The sequence below is a fragment of the Netta rufina genome (assembly GCF_964035555.1).
Source record: "Netta rufina genome assembly, chromosome: 3".
Classification (NCBI taxonomy): domain Eukaryota; kingdom Metazoa; phylum Chordata; class Aves; order Anseriformes; family Anatidae; genus Netta; species Netta rufina.
In genome coordinates this window covers 39,595,739-39,614,349 of record NC_140125.1, presented here as the reverse complement: position 1 = coordinate 39,614,349, position 18,611 = coordinate 39,595,739, and the positions used below count along the sequence as shown (strand labels likewise).

Sequence of the window (18,611 nt, the reverse complement as noted above, 5' to 3'; positions counted from 1 at the left end):
CCAATTGAGGAGTACACAAAGGTGCCCTTCAACTTATTATTACATGCTTTACAGATTTTTGTCTCGAAATCTTCCCTAATTATGTAGAAGTCTTTTTTTTTTTTTTTTTTTTTTTTTTTTTTTTAAATCTTTGAAAGGTCTGAAGACATTCACACATTGAAAATACGTAACTTTTTAAACCATTGCTTGATGCTACTGATCATACTATCTTGGAAAAAGAAAACCAAGAAGGAAAGTTGTACTATTAACATAACCCCCCATACTTCCCCCAATTGTTTTCCCATAGACTGTTCTGGATCCGAACCAAATTACACGTCCTAGTGTTCTGGAAAAATATACTTTTTCATCAAGATTTAGATTTCTTTTCACTAGTTACATTTACTTCCTGGCCACCACCACCACCTCCCCACCTTTGCAGTGTTCGAGTCTAGACTCCCCATATATCTTACTTCTTCTGTACCTAAAGGCATTCATAGTCCCCTTGTTCACACTGGCATAGTCCCAGCTAGATCTTGTTTTTACCTTAAAAACTGTAAAGTTGTTTGGCTGAAATAGAATTTAAAGATGGCATTCCAAAATTATCTGTCAAATGTATCACTTATAAAGTTTGTTTAAAGAATTTCAAATTCATGCTGTACAAGCCTGAAATTACCATCTCCTATTACACCTGTCCTACCATTTTGTTATTGCTTACCCATTCTTTTTTTTTTTTTTTTTTTTTTTTTCTTGAGGGAAGGAAAAAGAGTACAGATCGTAATGCTGCCTACAGTAAACTTTCAAAACAAGCAACTTTGGAAGGCAGGGGAATCTTTGCTTTCTTGGACTGCTTCAAATTCCAAGATGACTTCTGCATCTCCCTTTTCTCTATAGTATGGATTCAGCTCAAGCATGACACCAGTCTGTGGATACATAAAGTTCAACACTGGATAGTATTTTGAATGCTGAGACCTACTACAGTTCACATTCCTCTGAACAAAAGATCAATTACTACCTAACATTATGTATAATCAAGAGTAGCAGGAGGAGGAAGTCTCTACACAAAGTGAAGATGCTATTTAAATATAAACATACACATTTTTTTTTTCATTTGAAATGTGCACGTTCATGATGTCTGACTCGTGTCGTAAGTAACCACAAAACAGTTTATTTAAAATAAGGGACAGAATACAGCCTGGTTGGAAAACACTACATAATTTAAATCATTTTTAATGCTCATGTCTTTTTCGCACACATCTTAAAACTTGTTTCTCCCTAAAATTATTTATTGTTTAGGACTTCTCGTGACTTCACTGTGGCCTGCAAGGAGTGAAAATAGAACAAAGAGATCTTCAGTGCACATTTCAAATGTGTGTATTCCATGGAATATGTATTTCTTTCACAAAAACTTTCTAAGCTATTTTCTACCTTCTGCATCAGACATCTAGTGACCTAAAGTGCGTAGGTATGAGTACATAAATATCATCAAAAACAACTTAAAGAAAACATAATCAAAAAGAAATGGGAATAAAGTTTCCTATACCCCTACTCCTTTGTATTCTCAACAGACTTGAAACAACTGCATTAATGCAGCAAGCAATAGCTTGTAAAAGGATGCAAACCAGCTGAAACATTTGACAGACAGTGTTAAATACCAGAGGATTCATATCAACCACTTTATTTGAAAAGGTGCTTTGATGTTGGCTATCTTTCATGTACCTCTTTCATGGCACATTAATAAGGAAAACTGAGATGGGGTAAATTAAGTCCCAAGGTCATATCTAGAGTTACAGCACTGTGGGTACCTGATGAAATACGGATTAATGCTGCATGAGCACTGAATAAATAAAACCACTTCTGTTAACCACTCAAACAAGTTTTACAAGTAGTTCTGAACTTTATTCGGCAACTAGACTTCAGACATCTTAATCCCCCCACACTGCTTTGAAACCTAATTATCATAATGTGAACCCGAATGTTAGGTCCCTTTCAAACTGCGAGTGCTATGAAGCAGAAAAGTAATGGGAATTAAGCTAGTGTAACATTAGAAATGTAGAGGCATGGAACTTGAAAGTGGCATTTGTTAAAGCTGAGAGAGCATAATGTAGATATTCAACAACATAAAACACACATTTAAATTGAAAAGGATATTTAAAGCATGTGCAGACACCTATAAAATACAAGTGGACCTAAAATCCTGTAGAACAAACATTTCCAAATCAATTTCTTGCCACCAAAGTCCAACTTCAAAAGGTATTAAACAGTCCTGTTCTACCTTAGCAGAACATTTCTAAGTATTCTAAAGCAGACGATTTAAACATTAAAGAATACCAAATGATAACTTTACAACACATTACAGACTTTCCCCTATTCGTCACAGTGCGGAAGTGTTTGAACTTAAGCAGCAGTAAATTATTAATTACACTTCTTATAAAACCTTGAGAGTAAGGAAAGATTTTTCTGTAATCTGCAGAAAAGGATTTAACTTAACATATTAAGTTAAAACTAAGCATAAGAGAAAACAAACACCAAGCCACCTAGAAAACAACACCCCCCTCCCCCCAATACACTTGCCTGGCTGCATTCTTTACCAATTGCTGAAAACAATCAGCAATTCGTGATACCTATCCAACTTTTTTTCTTTTTAAAAAAATGAACTGAAATAGTTTAATGTAACAAATATATAAGGAAAGTTGGGTGAAAAGGCGTGCCTGTACTGTTACAGTGGAACCACTGAAATATAAAGAAAAATTGTGATTTCATTTTTCCAAATATGATGATTGAGCTGCTTGTCTTGTCCTGCTTTAGTAGCGCTCATCTGGCATTCAGACAGCTTTCATTTCCAAGATGCCTAGAACCAGCAGCAATCAAAGAACAACAGTTGCAGTGATCTAAATATGGAATAAGATTCCTGAATTTTTTCAAGATTTTAATTTAATCCAAAATGGCCATTGAAATCCTAAAAGTTCATCATCTGCCATGTTAATGCTGAACACACTGTTGTTTCATTTACATTTCTGGTCCTGTTAAAACAAATACACTTGTCTAAAGCAGAACATCTGTTTTGGTTATAATACAATGTATCTTTGGCAAGAACTCACAATAGAACTAACATAAATAATCAAGAATATTTATTGAACCTTGTAACAAAAACTGATTTGTAACAAAAACCTGAAGACTAGATATGATTGTCTCTGGGCTCTAGTCCAGTCCTAATCTAAGTCAATAAACATAGCTCTAAAAGGGAAACTACACTTTAAAAAAAGTCCTGCAGTTATTTAAGTTGGATGTAGGTATCTGAAAGCGTGTTGGTTATAAAAATAGTGAAAAATATTTGCTTTAAATCAAAAACTGTCAAACTGAATCTAGACAGGTTTTAAAGGCACAAGAAAAAGTGTGTCACATGCTTCATTTCCTACCACTGTCTTCTCTGATTTGTCTTCTCTCTGGCAAGCTTCAGTAAAATTATATTTACTTTATAATTGCCATTGCTGAGGATTTGTTATTTTAATAGTTTGCATTATTATATAGTTTATTATTATATAGTTTGTATATTTATTAGCATCAGTAAAACACAAAGAAGTCATCAAATTAAATAGTTTTGTTTGAAAGAAACTGGCTCCCATAAACAAAATTATTTTGGAAATCTCTTTTGATACAAATACAACCAAAACATTTTAAAGTGAGAATCAGTTAATTTGATTATTGTCACTATTTCACCTTATCAGCTGTATGTTCTCATTGATGCCTATGGTTAAGTGCTTGCTAGAGTCAGACTCTGAAGTCTGGGAATATCTTCAAGTACAACTCTAAAATGACTGCCCAGGACTTTAGCTCTGGAGAGAATTTCAGCACATTTCTGTAGATAAATAAATGCATAGTGGCATTACAGTGGACATGCATAGACATACATGTAACCACCAAGTATTCAGGTGGTTATCATTAGCCTTGATTAGAAAGCACACCTGTCAAGATTATTTGTGTATGCATTAACTGCACACACTTCCAACTAAAATAACACACTTCGTTATTGTCTCCTTTCATTGAAAATGCATGATTCAAGTTCCGTATGATGAACTGGACAGAAAAATAATATTAAGAGATTATTTTAATAAACAATTCTGATTCTGTTCTCCACTTCCAACCAATAAATAAAATGTGTATTATATTACAAGCTTTACTTCCCAAAGAAGCCAAAGTCTGTAGCGCCTCTCTGTCTTTCTAAATGCCTTTTCTGAATGACAGCTTAAGAAGTTAATTGGGGTTCTGATTTTAAAACAACCCAAACACCTGCCCAGAAATTTCACATTTTGAATCCTTTGAGAAAAGGACTGTAAATTAAATATCATTGGCAGTTATCTGAAACTTGAACAGAACAATTAAATGAGTTCAATTTTTTTAGGCAAGGATTTCCAACTTTGTGCACTTTAGTGCATTACCAAGAGGCAGAATGCTTTGGAAATGGTATTGTGTTAGATACAACTCATCAGTTTAAGTACTGAGGTGTGGATTTGATTTTTTTTTTGTCTTTGTTGTTATTTTTCTTTTCAAACACTAAACTGATTTTTTATATATTTATTTACTATTGCAATTGCAGGTCTTCTTTAAGAATGACCTGTTGCAACGTTACTTAATTTGCTTCTCATAGACTTTAGATGCAAAATAATTTACAGACATTACTTGATCCCAAAAGCATACAATGGGTTTCCACAGAAGTAGTTAAAGATTTCTGTTCAGCCTATGTACAATGCCCTCGTTTTCCTCTATCATGAGAAAATGTTTATGAAAATACAACATAATCAAGGAAAGACTTTATACATGGAAACAGAATCTTTTGTGTGATCTGAGAATGCATCATCTGTGGGACTTTTTTATTTTTAATAAGACGATCACCAGAACATATTCTTCCAAGCCGTTACTCATAGCTCCCCTCAAAAAGTAGAGCAGTTCTCATAATGCATGCCTACTGGCACCCATTGCTCAAGTGATGATTCTGTACTAATTGTTCCCCATTCATTGCTTGTGTTTTTGAATTCAAACTGACAAATTCCAGGCATCTCATTCAATTATCAAGTGTGTGTATCTGGAGTCATCCTTCCTTTCTATTACTAAGAAATACCAAGGAGATTAAGGAGAAGTTTTCCGGAGCTAAACAGCCATTTACCTTGCAGGATTCAGCATTTTCTGGAGCTAGAAAACAAACAGAGCAACCACCTTGCAGGATTCAGCAGCATGGTTGGGAAAGTACAGCACGGGTTAAGGCAATTAGATGGACATAAAACCATTATAGTAGAAAAGACAACATAAGAACCCTAAATCTTCAAGAAAAAACTCAGTCAAAACTGTCAAAATGTGAGAAAAAAATACTAGGACCACAAGTCCAGTTTATCTGTACCCCACACACACACAGTGTGGGGGCCACAAAGGTCAACAGCATCAAGCATCACCTGTAACATACAGTACAACAGCAACAACAGGAAAAAAAAAAATTCTTCCAAATTTTCTTTTACTACACAGCACCTCAGTGTTCTACATATGAAATCTGAAGTAGGTACCAGCTTTTCATCGGACGAGCACATTATAAAGAAACACCGTTAACTCTAATACATTAGAAATAAATACGGTGAGTAATAACTATTTTGATAATGGTAGTTTTCATTTCCAGGAATCAATCTTGAAAGTCAAGACTGTATTCATAGATTTTTCCTACAAATATCACAAGACTTTGTGGAAAAAAATGAAAAGTAAAAGAACTATAGAGGTAGTAACTGACTTGGTAAACTATGTAACTTCTTCCTTAGAGCATTTATACTAATTCCTGTTTCACCAGAGCTTTTAATCATTTCTAAGCTGTACTCTTCCTCCCTCCCCCATCAATTATTTTGCAAATTCTATAATCTTGCTCTACAAACAGGGAGAAAATATTGAAGCAAAAGAAGAAAACAGTATGAAAACCATCCACCACAGTATTGCATAAATATTTTTTCTGTATAAACTAAACTGTTATTTCCATTTTGGAGCATATGGCCAATAAATAAAATCACTATTACTTTCAGACAAATAGTTTATGTTAACATAATGAATTTTTAAACTATATGAAATGAACAACAGTGAAATAAAACATTTGCCAAGAAACACACAGAATGAAGTATTTTTCATTCTCTACTGTCTACAGAAATCTGCTGTTTTGTACTTGGATTCAAGAAATAGGATGCATAATTTCACAGAAGCTTGAAAAGCCTCCTTCCTTTGCAAATCATTAAAAAAAATAAATCAGAAAATCCTTACTGTGTCTCTTAAAAAGCAGATTGAGATACCAGGTCTTGCAGCAAATATAAGTTCATTTGAGAAACAATGAACAAGTGCATTTTAATTTAAAGTATAACGTAGTAGGAAGAATACATTTGTTTTACATTTCTGTAAAATAACTTCCTAACCTATGTAAAAAAAAGGTTCCATTAACTGTATATAGTAGTTTTAAAAGAAAAAGGTCAGAACTTTATCAATAATTTAGGTAACTTATTTCAGCATGTTAAGATAGTTAAAAGTAAATATTGCTCTTAAACTTCAGCACAAAAGATAATCCAATGCCAATCACCAAAAATGCTTTAAAAATACATTAGGTGTGAACACGAAAAAATAGAAGTTCCGCATGGAAAAAAAGAAAGCAATATAGTACAGTTATCATCAAAACCAAAAGCAGAACAGTTTAGTTTGAATTCAACAAAGTAATGGATAAAACTTGAAGTTTTAAGAGGACAAGTCACTAGGTATCAACAAAACATTTGCTAAGTATTAACACGATATTTATTTCCAGACAACTTAACACACAGGGAATTAGCAAGCATTCCATACCATTCCATTCCACACAAGCTCTATCATTTGCATTTAAACTCCATCTATCAAGAAATACACAATGCCAAACACAGATGTTGGAGCTACTATTCTCTCATATTTTGTTATCATAATATCAACAGAGCGAATCTCAGGAAGAGAAAATAAACTGCCTCACTGAGTCTCTTACAGACTTAGGAGAGCTACTTTCATGCTCTGAAGAGCTACACCCTTTTTTCTTTGGCTAGAAGGATGGGTCAAGCTTGACTCAAAGACGAACAAAGCAACAAAAAGAACCACTTAAAAACATTAAGTTTAAAAAACGCCTGTTAAATTAAAATATGCTGAACAGATAAACACCATGGCAAGCAAAGAAATCTTACCAGTAAACAACATCCAGTGGTGCAAAGTATTTCTTCATAATTAAATCAGCAAAGTAAGCTTCTGTTTCTCTGCAGGCTGTGCCATTGCCAATCACAACAGTGCTACAGCTTTGCGTGGGGTAGAAAAAAGAACAATTATTTTTTAACTATTCTTTTAGTCTTCTTTCATACATAATGTTCAGTGTACATCAATGACCAATACATCTTATTTTACACAATACAATGGCCGTATTTAATAAGAACCTATTCCTTGTAATATCACACTGTGCTTATCAGATTTTCAATGGGACTTGAAGAGATGAGCCAAAGTTATCACTCATTTGTAAGAATGGCAATAGCTGGGGAAAAAAAACAACGGTATTTCATATTCATAAAAGAAGGGTTATTTATTTACATTCCTCAAACCCATTCACCTGGTATTTCTTTCATCTGTTATGCATCAAGAAAAAAAGAATGCAAAAACAATAAGAATCTTAATTCCTTAATGGGAACATCATAGTTTGCAACAGCTTGCAAGACTATTGGCTGTGCTGGGAGCAGTCAGAGGCAACCAGCTATTATATCACAAATGTTTAAAGCCAATCTAATGCTTAAAGACAAACTCAGCTGTATGCTGTGACCATTCCACAACTGATTCAGTGAGCTGACGTCTCTCCATCGGAGTTCCCAAAACAGTTCAATACAATAAAATCATGCTGTCCCTATTTGCAAGTTCATATGGAGATCTATCTGGGCAGGGTTTCTTTTGCTTAATAAAGATCTTCTTAAAACTAAACAGGGCGTTTGGAACACGGAAAAATCAGTGAGTGGTTTGGAGTGGGAAGGGAGGGAAGACAGTATGGCTATCTTTGTACCTTAGCTGACTGGTAATTTCTATTCCTAAAAATAAACAGATTGACAGAGCTTTATGGGAATACATTCATAGCATGCAATCTTAATCATGGTCATTGTTTCATTTCATATGCTTGTAATGTATATATTGTGTAAAAGCATGAGCACAAAGGAAAATAAGTTCTGAAGTACAGAAAAAAAAAAAAAAAAAACACAAGAATAATTCTACTTAAATCAGTAAAATTTTGATTCTCCCCAAAGGCCAGTATTGATACTGCGGAGATTTTCATTAGATTTAGGGAGAAAGAATAATAAATGGAAGTTTCCTTAACATACTTGAACTGTTGTAAAAGTCTCTTTATCTTCTCAGCTTCCCGAAATCCTTGACCAGAATGCAAGTAAACAATATCAGTATGGAGTATCTGACCTGGAACAAAAGGCAAAGCCATTTAAAAACAAAATAAAAAAGACAAAAGCAAAACAAACAAAAAAACACATATTCCAAAGCTATTTCCTGCTGAACTACTCAAGTTAATTTGATGATTCACAAATAAAGCTTTTTAATAAGCCACCTTTCCCCTTTGTTTTTGTATCTGGTTAGAAGAAAAGCATGGTGGGCAGAGGCCAAAAATGCTTTGGCTGCCAAAGCAAAATGAGCTGATACATTTTCCATTTCCCCGAGACCATATCCAAATAACAAATAATGAGAACGTAGTCATAATAGGCATATAAAATATTATACCATCAAAAGAGAAAAGTAGCAATTTACTGCAGAAGATTCAATGCTATAATCTAGTAATTTTTATTTTTTAAGGCACATCCACCAATTAGGAATCCAGTCTATAGACCTGCATTCCAAGAGTACCAGAACTCCACTGTCAGCTCTTACCACGATCCCACCTATCAAATTTGGAAATAACCATGTGTTAACTGATACTTAGAGCTCGTGGTACAATGCAAGCTAATAACTATTTACTTCAGCTTCATTGCCATTTTCACTCATGTCAGAAACACATTTCTTATACCCTCCCTGGGCTTGTATATTTCCAGTCAAAAGCAAAGACAAAATAAGAAAAACAATTTCCTCTTTGCACCTAAAGAGGTGTGTATCCCCAGATCAAGCTATGATGCACTGGAAAGGCTCTCTTCTGTCTATTTCAGACATCTGTCTAAAAATTAACTAAAAGGTTCTGCAAATACATTTCTGACTTATCACATTAACACACATACTACTTTAACACAACAAAAGGTCTGATAAAGTGTCCAGATGTCCAAGATACTACCCATGAAAAAAAACTAATTTATAGAAAGCACTTTGAATTCAAACTCTTTGTTAAACAATAAAAATGCCAGGTGTTCTCTTTGGTGACTACTGAGAGGCACAGTTATTTGAACTTGTATTCAAGAAGGCAGAGGGAATTTTAAATTCTATTTTATTAAGGAGTAATAATACCAAAGGAGACACTGAAATCCATGTGCAAGAAATTTAACTTTATGCCTGAAGAAAGGAATTTGCAACACAGGATGTGTGAAAACCACTAAAAGCTTAACCAAAAAAAAAAAAAAAAGAAAGAAAGAAAAAAAAGGAATTTGATAAAATGTATGGTTTTGAAAGTACTCCTGCAATTGAATGAATATATATATATATATATATATATATATATATATATATTTAACAGTCCTTTCAAAAAATATTAATATTTTAAACTGAAACTTACTGGTTGGTGAAATAATAGCCAACTTGCAGCCATGCTTGTAGCCAGGATCTACTCCCATCAAAGTACGACCCCTCACAGGGCTGGTCAGAAGCAACTGCCGAAGATTTCTCCCAAACATCATCACAGACTCTTTCTCTGCATCAGATGTCAACTTAGATCTTAGAGGGATGAAATTAAACATCGTTTTTCCTTGAATTAGTTCTCATATGCACTTTCAAATTGTTCCAAATTTATAAGGTGTTTTTTTTTCCACTTATGTTTTCATCATCTCTAACTAAATATTAGACTTTCACTCATGTTTTGGAAACTTTAAAAAAAGAATCAATTCAAACCAGAGAGAACTGTATAAGAAAGTAAACCAACACAAGCACTGTAATGGAAACACCAACAAAAACGTACACATACAGATTAATATTCAAACATCAACTCATAATTTTGAGTGGAGAACAGCTTCCCTTTAAAACTGATACCTACTTACAAAGAAAAATGAATTTGAGGAAGGCACAGACTGAAGTCGGAGTAATTTCTCACTTTTGAAAAAAAAATCACTATCCAGCAAAAAATGATGATCATTTAGGCTGAGAGCTACTGGAGAGAATGTGAAAGGGCCTACCCAATTAATTGTTAATACACTATGATTTTTGAGGCATTTAGCTCCATCTATGAATTAAGTTATTTAACAGGTATCACAAAACCATGTCGATTTGATGCATTTCTGTAAGGCATTTCTCTGCTTCCTACGAACCAAACAAACCAGAAGGATCCCAGGATCATGATATTCCTTACATTTCTTTTGCATGTTCTTCAACTGAAAGAAGTAGTTAGTGGACTAACTATTTGATGTCAATGACAATAAGCAAGAATTCTTACTGTACAGGGCTATGTGAGACAATTCACAGCACTGTTGAGTGAAGGTGAACAAGATGCATGATGTCTTATTTGTCAAAAGTGTCCAGTGAATGATTGGTAAGGACAAGTATTTTTGTCTAGTACAGCATCTTACATAAAAGAGCAAAACTGAAAAAGCAACGCAGACACAAATATTCATTATCTATATGTTTTTTTTTTCTTGCAGACACTCATAGACCTTTTCAGCTTCATTACATTGTCCATAACCGCAAGAATTTGGCAAGCAAAAGCAGTCCAGCAAAGCCTCTAAAGAATTTGAGTTGCCATGGCCCTCATTCTCCTTTTCCTTATACCAAAAAAAAAAAAAAAAAAAAAAAAAAAAAAAAAAAAAAAAAAACGAATTCCAGTTAGCTAAACTCTGTAAGAACTTGGTGGTGAGGGTACTACTCAAGTTGCTTAAATCAACCATTGCACAACATCCGAATCTCAAGCAGGCTACAAACCAAACAACTCTCATGGAGGCTATTTAACACAAATGGATATGAAGCTGTTCTGGGTAATCTTTAAATGTGGAAAAAATTAGGAATTTTCACTTGAGCAATCCCAAAATCCAGCAAACATCCAGCTCAGCTCTATTCCATCCCACAGCAGTACAGAAGGATCTAAAAAGTCTTCATCTCTCATTTGTGGTCTAGAGGTCCTCTTGCCAATCTGTGGTAAATGCTTGTCTCTCCAGCTCTCAGCCATTCACACAATTCTTGCGTGCAGCTTGTGGGTTCAGAAAAAGATGTTACTGCCAGCAGTAGCTTCTGCAACCCTAGCTGCATTTCACACATAGCTGGTTCACAACTTCCCTCCCTGCCAGCCCATTGTGTCCATTTTGAAAGTTGGAGCAACCAAGGAAAGGAAAAAATATTTTAAAGAAATAAACAAGTAAAATGACTGCAAAACACAAGAACAGGCTTTGGGACAAGTGGACAATTGGTGTATAAGGAACTTAACACCTCCCCACCACCACCACTCTTTGTGGTTTTTTTCCTCCATACTATGCTAAATTTCAGTTTCATAGTATTGTGCTAAAGCTCTGTGAACAGTTCTTTCTCACATTGTTGGTAAGGTATTTTCTTTAAGAAAACGTGCAACAAAAGACTTTTTTTTTTTCCAGTATCAAGTGTACGGAATTAACACAGATGTTATTTAAAGAAAGATGGTGAAGGGTATACAATACTCCTGACTCTTATCCTAGCCTCCCACTGCTTTCAGCTCAGAGTTATTTCCTGAGCTTGACAATGTTTGTCTTATTATTAGTCCACAACAAATCTCCTGTCCAGCTACTCAGCCAGTATGCCACTGAACCCATGCACAGATCTTGATCTTGCATCCACATAAACGTTTAGAAGCAACTTCTACAGGTCCATGGCAAACTGCAAGAATAGCTGCCACCTTTTGGATGGAGGCTGATTCTTTTTCACTTTTATGGTCCTTGTAGATTTTATACCAGAAGAGAGCAAAAATTTATTCCTGGAAATTCTGTGCCACTCTTCACACTCCATCTCTGTTAAATCTTCTCTTTTCCAAGACGAGAATTTGCAGCCCAGTCAACCCTCTACACAGAAACAATTTCATACCTTGTTCCCCTTCACTGGGCGTTTTCCAGTTTGATTAATTATTAACTACCTATATTTTTATTATTTTTCTGAGTTGAGGGGATCTGAATTCCAAATGTAAGCAAACTATATCAATGATTCTGTTTAGACTTTATTCCTCAACTAAATAATCTTTTCTAAGCACTTAACATTTACATGGAGCTATCTTCCACAGTGCCAAAGCCACTTTCCTGACTGCCAGGGTAGCACCAGAGTTCATCATTTTCTATATAAAAATAGAATTACTTTCCCTCACAAGCATCACTTTACAGTCATCTTGACTGAGTTTCAGTTGCCATTTCATTTCCTGCCATTCACTCTTGCAGCATCCTTCTGTAATACAATACAGTTCATCCCCTTCTTAAAACATTAAATAAAAGCAACCCAAACCACAGAACCACCTTCTTCCAGTGGGAATCCAGGGTAATTGGTGGAGGTGCCGGCTGAATTCTAGTCCATGCAATTACCAGAAATACTGGATGTAATTTGTAAGAGGTCAGAGACAAAAAAGCAAATACCTAAACCTCATAACTGTATGGATCCTTCTACGTACATGCACAACAGAGGTTCAGCCAGCACCTGTGCATAGAAAACTGGTTTGTAAACAAGGGAAAGTTAAAAGCTCTTGGATTGGAGGCTTTTACAGATAAAGGCCGAATTCCAGCTTTCCATCTATCCCACAGATATTGTCTCCCTATTGTCCACGAGGCTAAATCCACCCACGCTGCAAATTCACATCAGTCCACCTGTGAAGGGAATCTTGTGCAGGAACTAAAGTTGCCCCTAAACACATGCTATTAGTTATGTGCGCCTTATGGAAATCGTGTTTAAAATTGGCATGGATATACAGAAACTTTTATAGCAACAGGAAATGTTACTGAAAGTGCCAGGTGCGTAGGGGGAACATAATGTATGTCCTTTCTATTACATAATATCCTGTATTTTTTAATTTCAAATATAGACGTCTCTTTTCTCTCTAACTGTCTCTCACTCAACACTTGTGTCAATGACATGATCTACTGTCCCAAGTATTGGCCTTTAATTTTAAGTTTGGAATAGTCATTTGATCCTTGAACAAATATTAAGCTACCTCAAAAAATGGTTTTATTTTTTTTTCTTTTTCAGAGCACAATTGGCTTCATCCAAATGGCTAGGTGCCTAGTTTCATGTTTTTGCAATTTGTGACAGTTCTCATTAATATGGCAGAGATAAGGCAGAGGAGGAGAGCAGCCCTTCTCTACAAACACAAGACAAATGATTATTTGGTTAAAAAAAAATAAAATAAAATAAAAATAGATAATTAAATTAAAAAAAAAACAACAACAACAACAACAACAACAGGAAAACACCAAAAAAACAACACACAAAGAACTTCAGTTGCCTAATGAAAAAGTATTGACCTAGTCAGAATTTCGAGCCCCTCCCTTGAACTTTAAAAAGTAAATCAAAGCAAGTAAGCTAATCATGACTTACTAGCTTCTTTATTCAAAGTTAGACAAGTCAATTTTTCAACTGAGATTTAGAACTCCCCACTTCCATATACAGTCTTAGAGGCAATCCTTTCCCTGGAAAAATATCTGCAAACTAGCTTCAGGTGTGAAACAAGATATACAGAGAAATGTTTATGTCCCTAAAGACAGAAGAGAGAAAACCACTCACTTCAAGAAAGCATGGAAAATTAGGAAAGGATTATCCATTAAAAAATGGCCATGCCACATCACTTGCAACAAATCCTGATGGAATCCTTCCATGCAGAACTGCAACAAGATAAAAAGTATTTCAAAGTGCCAAAAGCAACACTGGACATTATTATACCAGATACAAGAAATGATGGTATCTGACAGAGTGAAAGAAAGGAAATTAAACAATAAATAAGGTGGCCGCCTTGCTGGCAAGTTTTATCCTTCTGATCACTAGAAGCACCAGAAATTTCAATACATTCTTGGAAACTTTCTGTTCCAACGTTTAATGATAATAAAATGAAAAGAAAAAAAAACAGCATGGGGTAGATTGGAGGTATTAATGCTAAAAGGAGGTACTGAATACTTCAGCAGCCCTTTGCAAGAGTCCTAAAAATCAGCTCCTGGTATGGGGGAAAAGAATAAAAGAAGGCTAAGGGGTTAAGTGGTCATGGACCAGGAATAGTACTGGCAGGTGCTTTACATTCTTCTCCATAGGAGCAGTTTCAGCTTTTCCTAACCAGACAGTGCCAATCATGTCAAATTGTCACAATGAGTAAAACATAAGCAGACATCCACTCAGGAACAGGCAGCAAGCTTAGTATTCTTTTCAAGTACGACTTACGAGCTACATCTACGAAGTAGTAGGGAAGAAAGTAGTGTGTGTTTGTCTTGTAATTAAGGAAACAGAAAATCCTGCAGCAACCTACTACTGCAGCAGCTCTCATACTGTTATATACAACACCTCTTGTTATTAAAATCTGAATAAAAAGTTAAATGTGCTGGGGCACAGTCCTGTGGTTTGAACCATGGAGTAAGAACACGAGAAAAGAATTCTTATCACACACAGAATCGCACAGAATTTCTAGGTTGGAAGAGACCTCAAGATCATCGAGTCCAACCTCTGACCTAACGTTAACAGTCCCCACTAAATGTCACAGTTTGACTATTCACGACAAAAAACAAACCCCACTAAAAGGTAAGTCTGTTATCTTTGTTTTAAGTTTGATTCTAGCGAAGGGTAGGAATGAAAAAGACTTTCACACCCATTTGACAGAAGCCAACATCAACTGTCATGAGATGTTCATCACTTTGGCCAAACAATGCCTACCCTGAAGTAGCTAAGGTCACAAAAATGAGTCAGGACTCATTTTCAAAAACAGTGAAATCCACATTAGCAAAAGATAAGCTCACCATAGGGTGACTAATCAAAAGATGTGAAGCAATTTCACTTGCAAAATAATGACTGAACACAACATACTGTAATGAAGAAACCCAAAAGCCACTACAAATATCTGCTGTTCAAAACTAGCTGACAGTTCTTCTCTACCAGGAAGAACACTGAACATCCGTCTAACAATGCCTGTGAGAAGCAAGGAAAAACAACTCCAGTTTGAGCTGAAACATCAGAGAGCAGCCAGGCAGGTAAGAAAGAACTACATTTCACAATGTGATTGCAGATTTCAGATACCTAATATTCTAAATAACCAACACAAGCCATTTTGGCACAAGTCATTTCAACACTTCTGATCTGAGAAACAAGGTCTCTCGTACACTCCAGTTCAACTACCTCAAAACAAGTTTTAAAATTTACGTCTCATACCAGGAAGCCTTGCCCAAATCAAACACACAATACTTGGGCAGTCACTCTTGTATTCCAAAGAGATGAATCACAGCATCAGTACCATTAGCCAACATGACAATATTCTTGCCAGGTGCTCTGGGGGAAAAAAAAGGCCTGTTCTTACCTAGAAATGGATAGAGTTAATTTCATCCTAGATGCTAATACTAATTCAGAAGGCTGGAAAAAAGAATGGCAGAATGGATGGGTAAGAGGCAGCAGGACTATGCTTTTGGCTGCCTATGCTCTCCGAGGAAGACAAACCTTGCTGCTTTTCCTTTTATCATGAAGTATGGCAGGCATGACTTTTTTCCCTTTTCATAAGGAAAATAATCTGATATTTGGTCTACTATCATATCTAGCATTAATCATAGTATCACAGAATCATTCAGCTTGGAAAAAACCTCTAAGATCTCCCAGTCCAACCCTTAACCTGGTACTGACAAGTCTGCCAATAAACCATGTTACTAAGTTCCAAATCTACATGTTTCTTGAAGACCTCCAAGCGTGGTGACTCAACCACTTCTCTGGGCAACCTATTTCAATGCCACAGAACTCTTTCAGTATAGGAGAAATTACTCCTAATATCCAACCTAAACCGCCCCTGGCGCAACTTGAGACCATTTCCCCTTGTCTTATCACTTGGTGCTTGGGATAAGAGCCCAGTCCCCACCTTGTTACAGCCTCCTTTAAAGTAACTGTAAAGTACAATATGGTCTCCCCCGAGCCTCCTTTTCTCCAAGCTGAACCACCCCAGCCCCCTTGGCAGCCCCTCGGACTTGTACTCTTGACCCTTCACCACCTTTGTTGCCCTTTGTTGGACGCACTCCAGCACCTCAATGCCCTTCTTGTAGTGAGGGGAACAAAACTGAACACAGTATTCAAGATGAAGCCTCAAAAAAGCCACGAATGAAAACTTCAAATACAAATTGAGCGTAACATCATTAGAAGACAACACTTTCAGAATGCAGACTGACATATTCAATCATTTCAATTACATGGTAAACCACTACACTTAACCATGAAATACCCTATCCAGTACTACTTTTACTCTTACTACTTTTTACTTAAGTTTTAAGTTTAGAACAATATCATAGATCTCACAAAGTGGCATTCTATCTGATTATATTATTACTACAGTATCACCAGAAATAAAATTACTGACTTCTCTAGTGCCATTATAATATCCACAAAAATGGTATCAGACTAACACACTGACTACTGCATTTACCACAAAGTGCAGACAACAAACACTAGGGACGCTTCCAGCCATAACAATTGCTTTGTAGGTTTCTTTCAAACAGGTAAAAAGAAATGAAGTCAGAATAAAGTCCCTGACTGTACTATTGCTGGGACATGAAGAGACACTGGGGAAACTCAACAACATAAAACTTTAACGCTAATAAGAGGGTAATGATGCAACTCTATTATTGTAATGTTTCTCTATACCATACTTCATAAATGTATAAGCAAAGACAAAAACAGGTAAAGCATGCAAAATGCCTTAACAGAAAGATCATTTCTCTATCCTAGCATAAACCGGAAAAAGTCACAAATTACATCTACTGAACACAGGACTACTTTGTGTTTTCTTCTGAAAACACAGAGGAGTGAAAGACTTCCTGTATTTTCAAATGTATAAAAGATATTATAAAACTAGGAGAAGGGAATATTTAAGAAGTAGGTAGTATAAAAATATGCCTTCATTCTGGGCTTACCTGAATTCCCTACAGAGGAGAGGATATATAAGGCGTTTATATGCATCCTCTACTGAGTTTCGTAGTATCCTCATTAATTCTGGTTTTAAAAATTGTTTTGGTCTCCATCTGCGTAAGAACAGAAAAACAAAATCAAAAAATGCTTTAAACACATATACAAAAACTCAAATAAAAAGGAGATTGTACTCCCAAGGAGAAGGGAGGAGGGAGACACTCAGGTATATTATGCTCAAATAGAAGTAAGACTGAATATTTTCTTTTACAGTCCAACTATTTTGGTTTTCATTGCTTTTAAAAATACTGATAACATCCATGCTTTCCTTCATCCAGTGTATTTTTCACATGCCTGGGTCTCTAACTACAAAGTGATTAGATAGATAGATATGTTAAAATGTCTGGATAATTTTTTAAGGCAAAAAACAGGACTGAATTTCACTTTTGACTTTGCTTTGTTTACTTGCACTCACTCAGAAATGCTAAGAATCCTCAACTGACTGCTCCTACCCAGACAGCTTTTCAGTTGTTTAAGCAGACTCTACAATTTCCCAAGACAGCTTTTCTTTTTCTAAGTATCTGTGTACATAATAGCTGAGAAATGTGTGATCAAGTCAACACTATATCAATGCATAGACATGGGAGCAGAATTAAGCTTACCACTTAGTTTTACAACTTCCAGAGTTTTCAGTGCTTAGCCACATGACCTCATCAACCCTTTGCTAACAGCTTTTACAAATAGTTCTACTATACTTATTTGTAACTAGAGACTTTTTCCATATGCATATAAAACCACCGTAAGTTTAAATCCACTTATTGCCATCCATTTCTATAAACATGAAATTTGTACAGGTGGCAAGTATGACTTTACATTACCCCCAAATAGTATCCTCAGTGCAAACAGGAATGAATTTGGAAATGTGGCAGCTGTTGCACCCTGCCGTTTCATCCACTAATGCTAGATAGTAAATCTTTTATCTGTAAATTGGTTATCACAGCAGACGTTTTTATTATCTACCTATACACAAGTAAAAATGATTCAAGCAACATTCTATTAGAAATCCTAAAATTGCTGCAAAAGAAAAAACAGCCAAATACTAAGTTCAATTCATAGTAAATACTGTTCCCATCATTCCAGTACTTTGTGAAGAAAGAGGAAAATCCACTTTTATGCAAAAAGTATAAACATATGTATATAATTATAAAGATCAAAGTCCAGTTAACCTTTCCTCTAACAACAGATTCTTCTCAATTATTTAATCAAGAACTGACTTCTAAAGCCCTTTAAATGAAGCCCTATTTAGAGAACCTCCATATACATAATACCTTCTTACTCCGCTCATCAGCTCTATTACGTGCACG

General features: G+C 35.4%; 1 protein-coding gene across 2 annotated transcripts in view; it reads right to left on the bottom strand.

Annotated features, from left to right (window-relative positions):
* The window catches only part of SRBD1 (S1 RNA binding domain 1), a 128,534-nt gene that overhangs the window by 86,922 nt on the left and 23,001 nt on the right, over positions 1–18,611 (bottom strand). For both annotated transcript variants that reach the window (XM_084285404.1, XM_084285405.1), the window contains exons 12-15: positions 17,256–17,363; positions 9,743–9,900; positions 8,361–8,451; positions 7,194–7,301 (exon numbers count right to left, since the gene is read on the bottom strand). In XM_084285404.1, coding sequence (XP_084141530.1) covers positions 7,194–7,301; positions 8,361–8,451; positions 9,743–9,900; positions 17,256–17,363 — 465 coding nt within the window. The remainder of the gene's footprint in view (positions 1–7,193; positions 7,302–8,360; positions 8,452–9,742; positions 9,901–17,255; positions 17,364–18,611) is intronic.